Raw genomic sequence first — 13,503 nt, 5'->3', positions numbered from 1 at the left:
TACCAAGTAAAGCCACCAAGAGTAGTATCACGATGATGTTGTTGGCATTCTTCTCCTTGTAGAAGTACAGCAGCAAGCAGAACAGAATGATCTCCACAAGCTACAGAAAGCAGTTAGGAGGGAGGTCAGTGGGACCACAGAGAAAGTTTAAGAATGGAAGATTCTGCTGTGCTGGGTTGGGAATTTATGCTGCTGACTTTCTCAGTTTACTAACTCTCAAAACTGAAAGAAAATACATCACCTTGTATTTCCGACACTAGTACCAGACAGCCTGTGGAAATGGAGAGAACACTAAGTAGATCTCCCTAAACCCTGGATAACAGAGAAGCTCACCTGGATAGAGCGCTTGCTTTGTCATGCACAGGACCCAGAGTCAAGTCCAATTCCCAACACAGTGGAGGAAGTTTCAATGCTATGGTATCTCTTGTTCTTTCTCTCTCTCTTTTTTCTCTCTTTCTCTTTCTTTCTTTCTTTCTTTCTTTCTTTCTTTCTTTCTTTCTTTCTTTCTTTCTTTCTTTTTGCCTTCAGGGTTATCACTGGGGTTCAGTGTTGCTTCTCTGAATCCACTGTTCCTGGAGGCCATTTCCCCCATTTTATTAGATAGGACAGAGGGAAATTGAGAGGGGAGGGGGAGGTAGAGAGGGAGGGGGGTTGAACCTGGATCCTTGTGCTTTGTACTACATGAGCTTAACCAGGTGCACCACCACCCGGCCCACCTCTCGTCTCTCTGTCTTTTTTGAAGCCCTAGTGATGGCAAAACAAACAAAAACAAGTAAACAAACAAAACTTCTCCCAGGTTGAAATTTAAGCCATTTCCTGTATCTATATGCAAATAAATGAAAGAAGCTTTGGTTGAGAGGTGAATAGTGTTGGACTCTCAAGCATGAGGTCCTGAGTTTGATCAACAGCACTGCATGTGCCAGAGTGATGTTCTGGTTCTCTCTCACCTCTCTCAATAAAGAAATAAATCTTTAAAAGGATGGAGAGGGGGAAGTACCACAGCAGAAGAGCTCCCCCATTGCTAGGGCACTCCCATGTGGTTGTGGGGTTCAAACCCAGGCAACATGTATGATTAGGCATGTACCCTGCCAGGTGAGTTGTCTTCTGGTTTCACATTTTTTTTTTTTGACTAGTTGTGTGACTGTGGGCAAGGCACTTAACATCTCTAAACCTCCTCTGTAAAACAGATATTATAATTCCTACTTTACAGAGCCATAATCATAGCTTACATTTAATAAGCTCATAAATATGCCATGTGCTATTATAAACATGTTATCTATACTAAACTCATTAAATCAGCACAATAAACTATGGAGTAGGTACTATCACAACTGCAAACTAGTAAATGGCAGAGCCAGGATTTGAACAGAAATAGTTTAGAAAACCTCTTAGGCTACACTTTCTGAAGACAGGAGACAGTCCCTGGTGTTTAGAAGGTGCTTAATCTACTTACTAGTTACTATTAGACAATGGCAAGTCTCAGGTTTGGGAAGTTTTCCCTCTTACATCAACAACTTGATCTTTTTCCCTTAAAGATACAGACATTTAACAATAATTTCCCATGAAGTGAAGCCAGTCCTCGTCTCCATTAAAAGAAAAGCAGAAAACTTTGATAGTGGGTGGTTTAGCTCCATTTGTCTATCCCAACCTCCCACTAAACCTCATTTATCATAAAAGCCAGTGTAGAAAAATTCATGGGCATCTTGAAAAGACAAATTTAAAACATTTCTTACAATTAAAGACCATAAACACAGCTGTTTTCATTTTCCTGTCTCTCCCCATTTTCATTGCAGTGAGTACATGTTTTATTTCCTTGTGTCCATATCGGTGCATAATTCTCTATCAGGCTGCTTTTAGTTACCATAAAGAATTTTCATGTTTTATGAAGTAGTTGTAATTATCTTTAATTGTTGCAGAATGCTCCATCAACATTTCCAACCATCATGTGTCCATCCACAGGACCCAATTTTGAGGCCATTCTTACTAATGCTCAAATGAATATTGAAATAGTGCTTGGTTTCCCATCACAAGATGGCTATGTACATGCTGGTGCCTCCAGATTGGCCACACATCCTGTGAGCATACCTCACTGTTTAAAAATTCACAGTGTCTCGCACATTGCAGATCCTCATTACACATTTACTGGACTTTATTTGGCCAGAGCTTTCTAGCTGGCACATAGTGCTGTTTCACAGTCACCATGAAGGAAGGCAAACCGAATCCGTCCTGGAGAATCTGCCAGTGCTGGCTGGTTTCCACACCACCCTGTGTGTCTTCCAACAGCAACTCTAGGTTACTGACTCCTGCTCAGTTTAAAGAGAAGGTGGAGTTTCCACTTAAGTGACGTAATAAAATGGAACACAGGGCTCCTTCAGAGAAGGCCATGTATTCTGGGGTAAAGCTTTTCCAGAATAAGTGGGTATTTGGCTTGTCCTCTGAATATTTTTCCATGCCCATGAAGAGAATATAGGTGATGGTGGGTTGTCCCATAACCCCGATTCAGAAGAAAACTTACTCATTCTCTCCCTTGTGGTGATCTGAGAAATGGGACAATCTTGGAACTCTGGAGCAGTCCAAAGATACTCAGGTCAAAAGCAAACCAGTATATACTTTTGTCAGCAAAGACTAGGAAGGTGGCACCTGTAGCCAGGCAGGCCTAGTTTCAAGTATGACTGTGCTCGTGGGACCCCAAGTACATAGCTAGTCCCCTGAGTCCTGTTTTCTGCATTCACAGAATGGGGAGGAAAGCACTTACTTTTTACAAAGTTGTTGAGAGAATCTGAACACATGAAAAAAGTATGTATCATGTTCCAGGCATGGGACAGAAATATACCAGTAGGGTCAGGTGGTGATGCACCTGGTTGAGCACACATGTTACCATGTGTAAGGCCCTGGATTCATGCCCCTGGTCTCCATCATGCCCACCAAGTTTTTGAGCAGGGAAGCAAAGCTGTAGGCATCTCTCTTTCCCTCTTTATCTCCCCCCCTCAATTTCTCTCTGCCCTATCAAAAAAAAAAAAAGAATGCACCAGTAGCTTTATCAAGGACATTTGCTGTTTTCTTTAATGAGTTTATTTATAGACCTACTATAGGCTACAACTGGGGACAGTGAATGGAGCTCTGGCTAGGGGTTTAGGAGGCAAAGTTTTAAGTGTCTTCTGCATTTTTGCCAGCTTCTATATCACCTGTGTGATATTAGGCAAAAACATGTGACATTCTACAGTTGTTTAAAATGTTTAATGTTTCTTCCTTACTATAAAAGTTTTAAATTCTCACTACAGAATTTTTTTTTTCCTTCAGGGTTATTGCTGGGGCTTGGTGCTGGCCTGGTGGAGATTTTTTCCTTTTTTTTTTTTTTAATTTGATAAGGCAGAGAGAAATTGAGAGGGGAAGGAGAGAGAGAGAAAAAAAAAACATAGACACCTGCAGACCTTCTTCACCACTTGTGAAGCATTTCCCCCCTCCCTTGCAGGGCTCAAACACACAGAGTGTGTGCCTAACTGGGTGTGCCCTTGCCTGGCCCCCAGGGCTATTTTTCCATTTTTTAAAAATTTTATTTTACTTTATTTATACCAGAGCACTGCTCAGCGCTCGTTTATGGTGGTGCAGGGGACTGAACCTAGAACTTTGGAGCCTCAGGGATGAGGATCTCATTATGCTATCTATCTTAATATATTTTTTTAATTTCTTTATTGGGGAATTAATGTTTTACATTCGACAGTAAATACAATAGTTTCTCTACATGCATAACATTTGCATACAGTATTGTATAGATACCTATATGTACACAGCTATGAAAATATCTAAAAAGTAAAGCTATGATACTATATATGCAGTTTGAGGCCTTACTCAGGCTCTAGAAGATAAAGCATTTCTCTATGAACTATGCATGTAGTTTGCAGAGCTGTGAAATACACCATGCTTTTCTTGTTACTGGGTATTCTAGCTTCTGGTTTCTAGGACTTGACCCCCACAACACAGCATCCATGTAGAAGGGCAGGAGGCTCCTCTTACCATGTACAAGAGAAAAGGCCAGCTCACGAGGTGCCTGGTGATGTTCTCGCCCGTCATCTTCTCATGACTGTTGGGTGCAAATGTCACCAGCAAGTAGGTACCCACAACAGCCAAACCACATCCAATAAAAGAAGAAACATAGCGTCCTATAGAAAAAGGAAGGCTGTCACAGGTTTCACTGTAAGCCCATGTCAGTATGTGCTCTTATAGTAAAGAAGAATGAACTATTAGCTTACACTTTTTCTTAACTTTAAAAAAGTGCTTATCATCCCTAATGCCACACACACACACACACACACACACACACACACACACACATCCACACACACACATTAACTTTTCATAGTAATTTTTCACTGAAGTATAGCAATGCATACCTCTTGACGAAGTCTCACAAAGAGCACACACCCATGCAACCAGCATCCCAGCTAAGAAAGGGAACAATATCAGAACCCCAGAATCTGCCTTCCAATTACCAGGGGCCATTCCTTATAGGAGCACTGCTCCAAGATGGGGTGAGGAACTTTTTTTTTTTCCAGTTGCCAAGGACCATTTTGATATCTATAGCACTATTTGTGAATAAAAAGGTATCATTGCTATGAAAAATGTTTCTAGATTTATTGAATTTTGAGTCCCACCTGTGGGTGCCTTGGCAGGGTAAGACCAAATGACTAAGGCCAGTGGGCTGGACATTCCCCAGCACTGCTCTAAGGCTATCTTGCCTTCTATCAGCACTGAAAGTTTGCCTTGTTTTGCATTTTATGTAGGGCTGGAGAGAAAACATAATAGTTATGCAAAAAGACTTTTATGCCTGAGGCTCCAGAGTTCCAGATTTAATCCCCAACACCACCATAAACCAGAGCTGAGCTGTGCTCTGGTAAAAGTATTCTAAGTATTCTATGTAAATGTGTTCATACAGTATGCTCAGTAGTGTCTGTGTCCATTCAATACTGCGTGACATTCACTTGTACTGTGACATGTGTGGGAGTTCTTCTATTCTCATGACTCTAATGTCATTCATTTGTGTGAACATGCTACTATTATCTCAAGCAAGTGGAGCTAGTCTAGCAGAAGAACTTAGGCACGAAGTCTTTGGTCTTTTTTTCCTTCCTTCCTGCCTCAGACTATGTTGAGGTAGTAATTCTGAGTAAGTATTCCAGTGTTTCCTTGGAAGACTGATGCAAGGTCTAGATTGGAGCTTGGGTATATTGAGGGAAGAGTGTGAGCAAGTTCATTTGGCTGCATACTTGAGTGACCTGCTCCTATCTGGCTAGTATCAGTGATAAAGCACAGCTATACTCCCTAGTGTTTGACTTCTTTTTAAAAAAATTTTTATATTTATTTATTTTCCCTTTTATTGCCCTTGTTGTTTAACATTGTTGTGGTTATTATTGTTATTGTTATTGATGTCATTGTTGTTGGATAGGACAGAGAGAAATGGAGAGAGGAGGGGATGACAGAGAGGGGGAGAGAAAGATAAACACCTGCAGACCTGCTTCACCGCAGACCTGCTTCACCGCCTATGAAGCGACTCCCCTGCAGGTGGGGAGCCAGGGGCTCAAACCGGATCCTTAAGCTGGTCGTTGCACTTTGCACCACGCGTGCTTAACCCGCTGTGCCACCGCCCGACTCCTAGTGTTTGACTTCTGTGTTTATTTCAGATTGCTTTGAAATGCAGGGAAAGGATAACTTTTATTTAGGGCCAAGGGCTCCTAAAACACCAACAATAGATAGTAAGTATAGGTTGAGTGGAATGATTGAAAGTTGATTTAAAAAAGTTTCCTAGGTGATTCTGATGTGTAGATAGGTTTAGGAATCACCAATTAAAAACCATAGCTCTGAAGAATCTGAGGTGGGTGGGATATAGAACCACAAAGGGAAGCAGGAGTTAGACTAATAGGGGTGAGTTGGTTTTATAATAAAACTTAATTTTTTAAAATTTAATTTTATTTATCATTGGAGGAGGAGATAGAGAAGGAAAGAGACAGAGAAACACCTACAGATCTACTTCATCACTTATAAAGCTTTCCCCCCTGCAGGTAGGGGCCAGGGGCTTGAACCTGGGTCCTTGTGCACTACAATATGTGCTTTAGCCAGGTGTGCCACTGCCTGCCCCCCCTAATTTTTAAAAAGTATAAGCACATAGTTAAGAACAAGGGCTTAAATCAGTGAACTTACTCAGAAAGTCTTTTGGTTTCCATTTTTCTTTGATGAATATGGTTCCTATGATGGCGCTAGCTATTAAGAAAAAAAGCATAAGGAAAAGAGATTTGATACTGACACCAGTAAAATAGAGTCCCTTTCCTCATTGTCACTGGAGCTTGGTACTTCCTAGCCTCTCACTTATGCTATCTGGAGTTCAATCCTTTCTGGCTCTTCTGTTATTTTATCTCTGAGAGGGAGGCTCCTCATTGAGTATTCCTAAGGATTTCATCCTGTGTGTGGGTAATTACCGCATAACAGACAAGATATCAACACCTTTTAAGTGCTATCATTGAAAAAATGGAGGACTGTTGGAGGCCAAGCTTCTTACTCCTTCACATTTAAACACTGACCTTTAACACTTCCCCCTGGTTATTTTCTTTCCCTGACTCTCCCATACTTATAGATGTACTCAAACTTCCTCACAGCTGCACGAAAGGGTAGGTCTGGCAACTACTATGAACAGACCTACATCTTAGTTCTGCTTCTTTTGGCTGTGTGTCCTTATAGAAGTCATTTCATTTGAGTCTCAGTTTACTAGTTTATGAACTCATGTGTTGGACTCAACTGATACTAACTTCCTGTTTGTTAAATATTCAGTAGCCTTAAATCAGTCACAGTAGGAATATATGATACCATAACACTTAGAAACACTAGAACTCAGGTTTTCTTTGTTTCTTCTCCCATTTTTCTCTCTCTTCCCTCTCCCCTCTTTCACTTCTTTTTTGTCTTCTCTCATTCTCTTTTTCTTTGAGAGTTGGTTTATCACATGTCACTGAAAAGACCTACATCCTTGAGTTATGGGGCATAGAAATAAGATAATGCATTATAAATAATTTGTAAATACTCAATAACTGAACTGTTATTATTATTATTATTTATTAAAGTGCCTGGGATAGTGATCTATAAGTAACAGAGGCCCAATAAATTATTTTTAATATTTGTTCTTTAATATTATTTCTTTTTTAATATTTATTTTATTTATTTATTCCCTTTTGTTGCTCTTGTTGTTTTATTGTTGTAGTTATTATTGTTGTTGTCGTTGTTGGATAGGACAGAGAGAAATGGAGAGAGGAGGGGAAGACAGAAAGGAGGAGAGAAAGATAGACACCTGCAGACCTGCTTCACTGCCTGTGAAGCGACTCCCCTGCAGGTGGGGAGCTGGGGTTCGAACCGGGATCCTTTTGCCAGTCCTTGTGCTTTGAGCCATCTGCGCTTAACCCGCTGCGCTACAGCCCGACTCCCTTAATATTATTTCTTAATGTGTGACTGATAAAGCCCTAAGAGCTGCTTAATTTCCAGCTGCTGGTTCTTAAAGTTTCATATTATAATTCAACACCTTCTTTTTATGAATTGAAATATTTGATTTTTATTAAAATTCAAAGACTAATATTGAAAGCAGTTAGTCACTTGTTCCTCATGTAAGTAACACTTCTGAGAGGCCTTTGGAGATGTTAGCAATGGGCAGAGGACAAATCTCAATAACCTATAAGAACTGAGCAGTAACATAAATGTAGGAAGTGTGTCAGACACAAAACAATAGGAAAAATTTAAGACTGGCAAACTATTCATCTCAGCTAAAGGCATCTTATTTTAAAAACATTGTGTGGGAAAGCACATGGCATGCCTGAGGCCCTCATACCACCTTGTGGGCTGCCACCAAATCTAGTCAAGAAAAGAAGCCATGAATTCTCAGTGTTGAAGAGGCCCTATTAATCACAGGAGGAATGATCTGAGCTATGACTTAACTCTTATTAAGACTAAGGGAAAAATTATAGGCCTTATGATTCTTGCCAGCAGAAGGGAATATTTCAAAGCAGTTCATTGTCCTTATGCCCAAGTATAAGAAATGATTGTTCACTAATGATTGTTCACTAATCTACTAACATCTTTATGAAGAAAAGTTTTTTCCCCCTGATTTTACTCTCTTTGTGACCTCATAGACATTAAAATACTCTTCAGTTGGTCCACATGTTCTGAAGCAGTGATTCAGTGATATAGAAATCATAGAAAAATGTTGGATGAGAAAATTAATGTTTTAAAAAAGGAATCAGTTCACACAAAAAAGGTCAAAAAATAAATGGAATCTGCATTTCTTAGAGATATATAATACCCAAAGTCAATAAAAGTTTAGTTTATTTTGTAGTGTTAGGATGAATGAGATAAGGTTTATCATCCTCTGAGGTAGAAATAAAAAACACCTTTGGGCTAAAGATACAACTTAATATGTGAGAACATAAGATTTGCCTGCCTGAGGCCCCAGAAATCTCAAATTCAATCCCTTGTACCACCATAAGCCAGAGCTGTGTAGTGTTCTGGTCTTTCTCTTACAAAAAAAGAGAGAGAAAAGTATATATGTAATTCTTTTAATTTTTCTGAATATTAAATGGATTCTAGCACCAGACAGCTCAATTCACATCACAGCCATGTTACTAGGTATATGATTTTGGGAAAGTCATTTCATTTGTTTATGACTTGTTTTCCTCATCTCTAAAATGGAGATAGACAATATTTTCCTGTGTCTAATTAGAAGAATTAATAGCCATTAATCTTTAGACAAGGCCTAATAAATCCTTTTTTTTTTTAGATTTTATTAATTTACTCATGAGAAATACAGGAGAAGAGAGAGAAAGAACCAGACATCACTCTGGTACATATGCTGCTAGGGATTGAACTTGGGACCTCATGCTTGAGGGTCTAGTGACTTATCCACAGTGCTACTTCCTGGACCACTTAATGTATCTTTGTAATGTCTGGTTATTATTATTATGAAAGCAAAAGCTGCTGTGGGCTGGTGGTAACTAAGAGTGACCACACAAGCAGGTGACTTCTGGACTCCTAGAGGAGGTTTTGAGGGCTGAGTGACCCTGTCTTACCTATCACGGAGACAGCGCTGAGAGGTACGATCAGAGAGAGTGGAGCAAAAGCGTAGGAAGCAAATACACCAAGCTCGCCCAGCAACATCAGGAACAGGCCCAGCCACCATGTCTTGGTCTTAAAATAGGCCCGGGGGTCCTTAGAGCCTGCCAGGCGGATGTGGCAATACTTCTAGAAATCCAAGAAAAGAACACAATTTGCCCATATCCTTAGTGTGGGGATGGTGCCAGGATACATCTATTTTAAATCTATTCTTCATTTTTAAAACTAATTTGGGAAGATCTGTCAAGTTCTTCTGGAGTCCTTACTCAGAGGAGAATACAGCAGTAGCAATTTAAATACTAGACTGCTATTCTAAGACAGTGGTTCCCATACTGACTGGGAAGTCTTAAACATTTCCTGGAAGCTTTAAAAAATATATACGGGTTTCTAAGCCTCCACTTCAGAAAGGAGATGTGGGGGTGCAGCCTGCAACATTTAAAATTTTTTAAAATTATTTATTTATTTATTGAAGAGAGACAGAGGGAAATGGAGAGATAGAGACAGAGCCCTGCTTCACAGCTCTCAAGGCTTCCCCACTGCAAGTGGGAACCAAGGGCCCTGGAAACATGCATTTCTTTTCTTCTTCTTCTTCTTCTTTTTTTATTTTTTTTGCTTCCAGGGTTATTGCTGGGGCTCAGTGCCTGCACTAAGAATTCACTGCTCCTGGAGACTATTTATTTTTTCCCTTTTATTGCTCTTTTTTTAAAAAAATAATTGTTATTATTATTGTTGCTATTTCTGTTGTTGTTGTTGGATAGGACAGAGAGAAATCAAGAGAGAAAGGGAAGGCAGAGAGGGGGAGAGAAAGACAGACACCTGCAGACCTGCTTCACTGCCTTTGAAGCGACCTCCCCACCCCCCGGGGAGCCAGGGGCTAGAACCAGGATCCTTACGCCGGTCCTTGCGTTTAACCTGTTGTACTACCACCATGCCCCCAAAACATGCATTGCTAATGCATATCACAGGCAATATGTAATATGGGGTGGGGCCATGGTTTAAGGAGCCTCACTTTAGTCTAGCTTTAGGCTGACCTCCTTCTAACTGCCAGGCTTACAAGTCCCTATATTGGGGGATGTTTGCTCCTGTATTCCCTTCTGCAGAAGCACCAGCAACTCTTCTAGGTAGCCAGCTTCAGGGGGATCAGCAGTCTTCCCTCCTGGGGTAGATAGTTGGCCCCATGAATGACCCTTATTCTAGAAATGTGAATTGGGAACACAGAAATGTAGGCATGACTAGGAAAGCTAGAAAATCATATTGACTTCGCAGCCAGGGCAGCCACTTGGAAAGGGTCACTATGGGATCTTCATAGTTGAAGAGATATAAGTGGGGATAATGGTCTGTAGAAGGAGAAACATGAATCAGACACATTGCTGAGAGATTATGTGGCCTCAGAAATACTAGTACACATGTGTGTGCTTGTGAGAAGATCTCTCTCTCTCTCTCTCTCTCTCAGGTGGATCAGGTACACACACTCATGAGTCTGTTTCAGTGAAAAAAGAGCTGTTCAATGCACCTAGAAGCTGGTGGAGAAGAATTAACTACAGTAGTGTCATGTCAAGCCTTAGTTTTGGTTTCTAAGAAGCAGTCACTGAGATAAGAACTTGGGAACAGGTAATTGATTTGGGAGGTGATTCTAGAAAACCCTAAGAAGGGAGTGGGAAAGTGAGACACGGGAGGTTGAAGAACAAGTAGGGTGCATTACTGGATGAGGCAGAACAACTGGGGAGCTCGGTCCTGTTGAGATTCTTCTGAGAAACTCTGTAAAAACTCCCTCAGTGCCACCCCTCTGGAGAAACCCTGACCATTTATGTACTGGCTCCCATGGCCACTAGTTAATAACCACCTCTAGCCCCTAACACACACAAGTTTCTTAACTGCACCAGCACAGGAGAGGAATTAGTTCCTATTGTGTTCTCAGGAGAAACTCTTCAAGCTATCTGTTTACTCTAAACCACAGTTGTTTGTTAACTCAAGATGGGCTAGGAGAACTTGGAGCAAGGCCTCCACAGTGGCTACTCCAGTCCACCTCCAGAGGCTTTTAAACAATGGATCACACTCTCATCAGAGTTGAATTTTATAAAACAGGTATCCTTATGCAAGGCACACAGGAAAGGATAAAACCAGGATTAGACAGGCCATTAAGAAGTAACTGCAAGGGGCTGGGCAGTAGCATACTCTCTAGAGCATGTACACACATTTCTGTGCACAAGGACCCAGGTTCAAGCCCTCAGCCCCCACCTGTAGGGGGAAAGCTTCAAAAGTGCTGAAGCAGTGCTGCAGGTAGGTATCTCTTTCCCTATTTCATTTTTTTTTTTTTTTTATGAGAAAGATAGGAAGAGAGAGAGAGAGAAAGAACCAGACATCAATCTGGTACATGTGCTGCCAGGAATCGAACTCATGCTTAAGAGTCTACTGCTTTAGCCACTGCGCCACCTTCTGGGCCACCTCTACTTCATTTTCTATCCTTCCCTCTCTGTCTCTATAAAAAAAACTTATTGCAATAGCCCAAGGGTACAAGGAAAGGGTCTGAGTGAGGGGCTGAGTGGGGGTAAAGAATAAGAGAGTCTGGAACAACCCTCAGGTATAGAAGGATGGACTTGGCATGTCTCATAGAGAGGAGGCAGCTGGGTCTATACCAGACATCTGTTCATTTGCTATATCTCTGCCCCAACAGTGCTGATGATGGAACTTACCTGGAGATTAAGTGCAATGCTGACCACAAGGTGTCCGAAAATTGCCAATAGGGCACCAATCAAGTTTTCCTATAAGGAAAAGTCACAGGAGCAGATGTGAGCTGGGTTTAAGCTGAGAGGCCCCATGACACATCTGAAATCCAACAGTTTGTTGTCCCAAAATAAAACCATAAAAAAACAATATCCATCACAGAACCACACTTCAGGACCACTACTGAGATTTTATCACCCTAATTTAATCTGGCTGCCTTGCTGGTTTACAAAACACAGTCCTCAGCTGGACATTTCCAGAAGGCACTACCTCCTTTTGTCCTCTGGTCAAAATGATCTCACAGGGCCTAAGTCTTATCTGCTATTCCCCTTCATATATGGACTCACTGTGGTCTTGCTCAGGAAGTCAAGTTCAGAAATCAGAATTGAAAAACAAAACAAATAAACAAATGAAAAATCAGGAAATGATTTGCCTTTTAACAATGCAGCCATCTTATCCCCAAAAAGGTCTCAGTGAAACTTCTTTCCCCCTTTCCCCACAGTGGAACTGGTCCTATTGTATGCATAATTTCACCACTCTGGATGACTTTATTTTGTCACTTGGCCAGAAAGAAAGATAGAAAGAGGGAGAAACCAGTGTAGAAGCTCCTTCTGTTGCCATAGTAACACCTATGCTGTGTCAGGGCTCAAACCTAGGGCCTGTGGCACTTAGGGAGACATGTGCGCTGTCAAGTGAGTTGTCTTCTGATCCCACTTAGGATATTTTAAAATATTTCATTTATAAAAATTTAGTTTATGGGAGCCGGGCAGTGGTGCAGCGGGTTAAGTGTATATGGTGGAAAGTGCACAGACCAGCGCAAGCATCCCGGTTTGAGCCCCCGGCTCCCTACCTGCAGGCTTGAACTGGAGGCTTGAACTCTGGTCCTTGTACATGGTAATGTGGGCACTCAACTGTGTGCACCACTGCCCAGACCCCAATCTGTTCTTCTTCTTCTTCTTCTTTTTTTTTTTTTTTTTTTAACATTTATTTACTTATTTGGAAGAGAGAAAGAACCAGTACATGTGCTGCCAGGGATTGAAGTGAGGACCTCATGCTTGAGAGTCTAATTCCTTTTTGATTGAGCCACCTCATGGACCACTCCCTAATCTGTTCTTTTAGTCAAACATTATAAACACATTCAATTTAAAGATGCTTGTGATTCATCATTTTCAATGAATAATGACTCACTTTTGGATATGCCATTATATTATCATTATTTTAATACTTTATTTTTTCTTAATGAGAGAGATATAGAAAAAGATACAGGATACAGGAGGGGAGGGACAGAGGGAGAGAGAGAGAGAGGGAAGGAGGGAGAGAGAGAGAGAGAGAGACATACCAGAGCACTGATCAGCTCTGGCTTATGATGGTGCTGGGGATTAAACCTGGGACCTCAGAGCCTCAGGCACAAAAGTCTTTTGGTAACTATTTTTTAAAAGATGTTCCTTATCTTTTTATTTATTTATGTTTTCTTTATTTTTATTTTTTTACCAGAGCACTTCTCAGCTTTGGCTTATGGTGGTGCGGGAGATTGAACCTGGGGTTTTAGAGCCTCAGGCATGAGAGTGATTTTGCATAACTATTATGCTATCTACCCCCACCCTTTTTATAACTATTATGATATCTCCTCAGCCCTATTATTTT

General features: G+C 41.0%; 1 protein-coding gene across 2 annotated transcripts in view; it reads right to left on the bottom strand.

Annotated features, from left to right (window-relative positions):
• The window catches only part of NIPAL3 (NIPA like domain containing 3), a 62,821-nt gene that overhangs the window by 26,907 nt on the left and 22,411 nt on the right, over positions 1-13,503 (bottom strand). For both annotated transcript variants that reach the window (XM_060205551.1, XM_060205550.1), the window contains exons 3-7: positions 11,829-11,897; positions 9,093-9,264; positions 6,193-6,252; positions 4,015-4,160; positions 4-100 (exon numbers count right to left, since the gene is read on the bottom strand). In XM_060205551.1, the coding sequence (XP_060061534.1) occupies positions 4-100; positions 4,015-4,160; positions 6,193-6,252; positions 9,093-9,264; positions 11,829-11,897 (544 nt within the window). The remainder of the gene's footprint in view (positions 1-3; positions 101-4,014; positions 4,161-6,192; positions 6,253-9,092; positions 9,265-11,828; positions 11,898-13,503) is intronic.

This window comes from Erinaceus europaeus, chromosome 13, assembly GCF_950295315.1.
Source record: "Erinaceus europaeus chromosome 13, mEriEur2.1, whole genome shotgun sequence".
Classification (NCBI taxonomy): domain Eukaryota; kingdom Metazoa; phylum Chordata; class Mammalia; order Eulipotyphla; family Erinaceidae; genus Erinaceus; species Erinaceus europaeus.
Note: the sequence above shows the minus strand (reverse complement) of the source record. Positions and strands in the feature narration are given on the sequence as shown.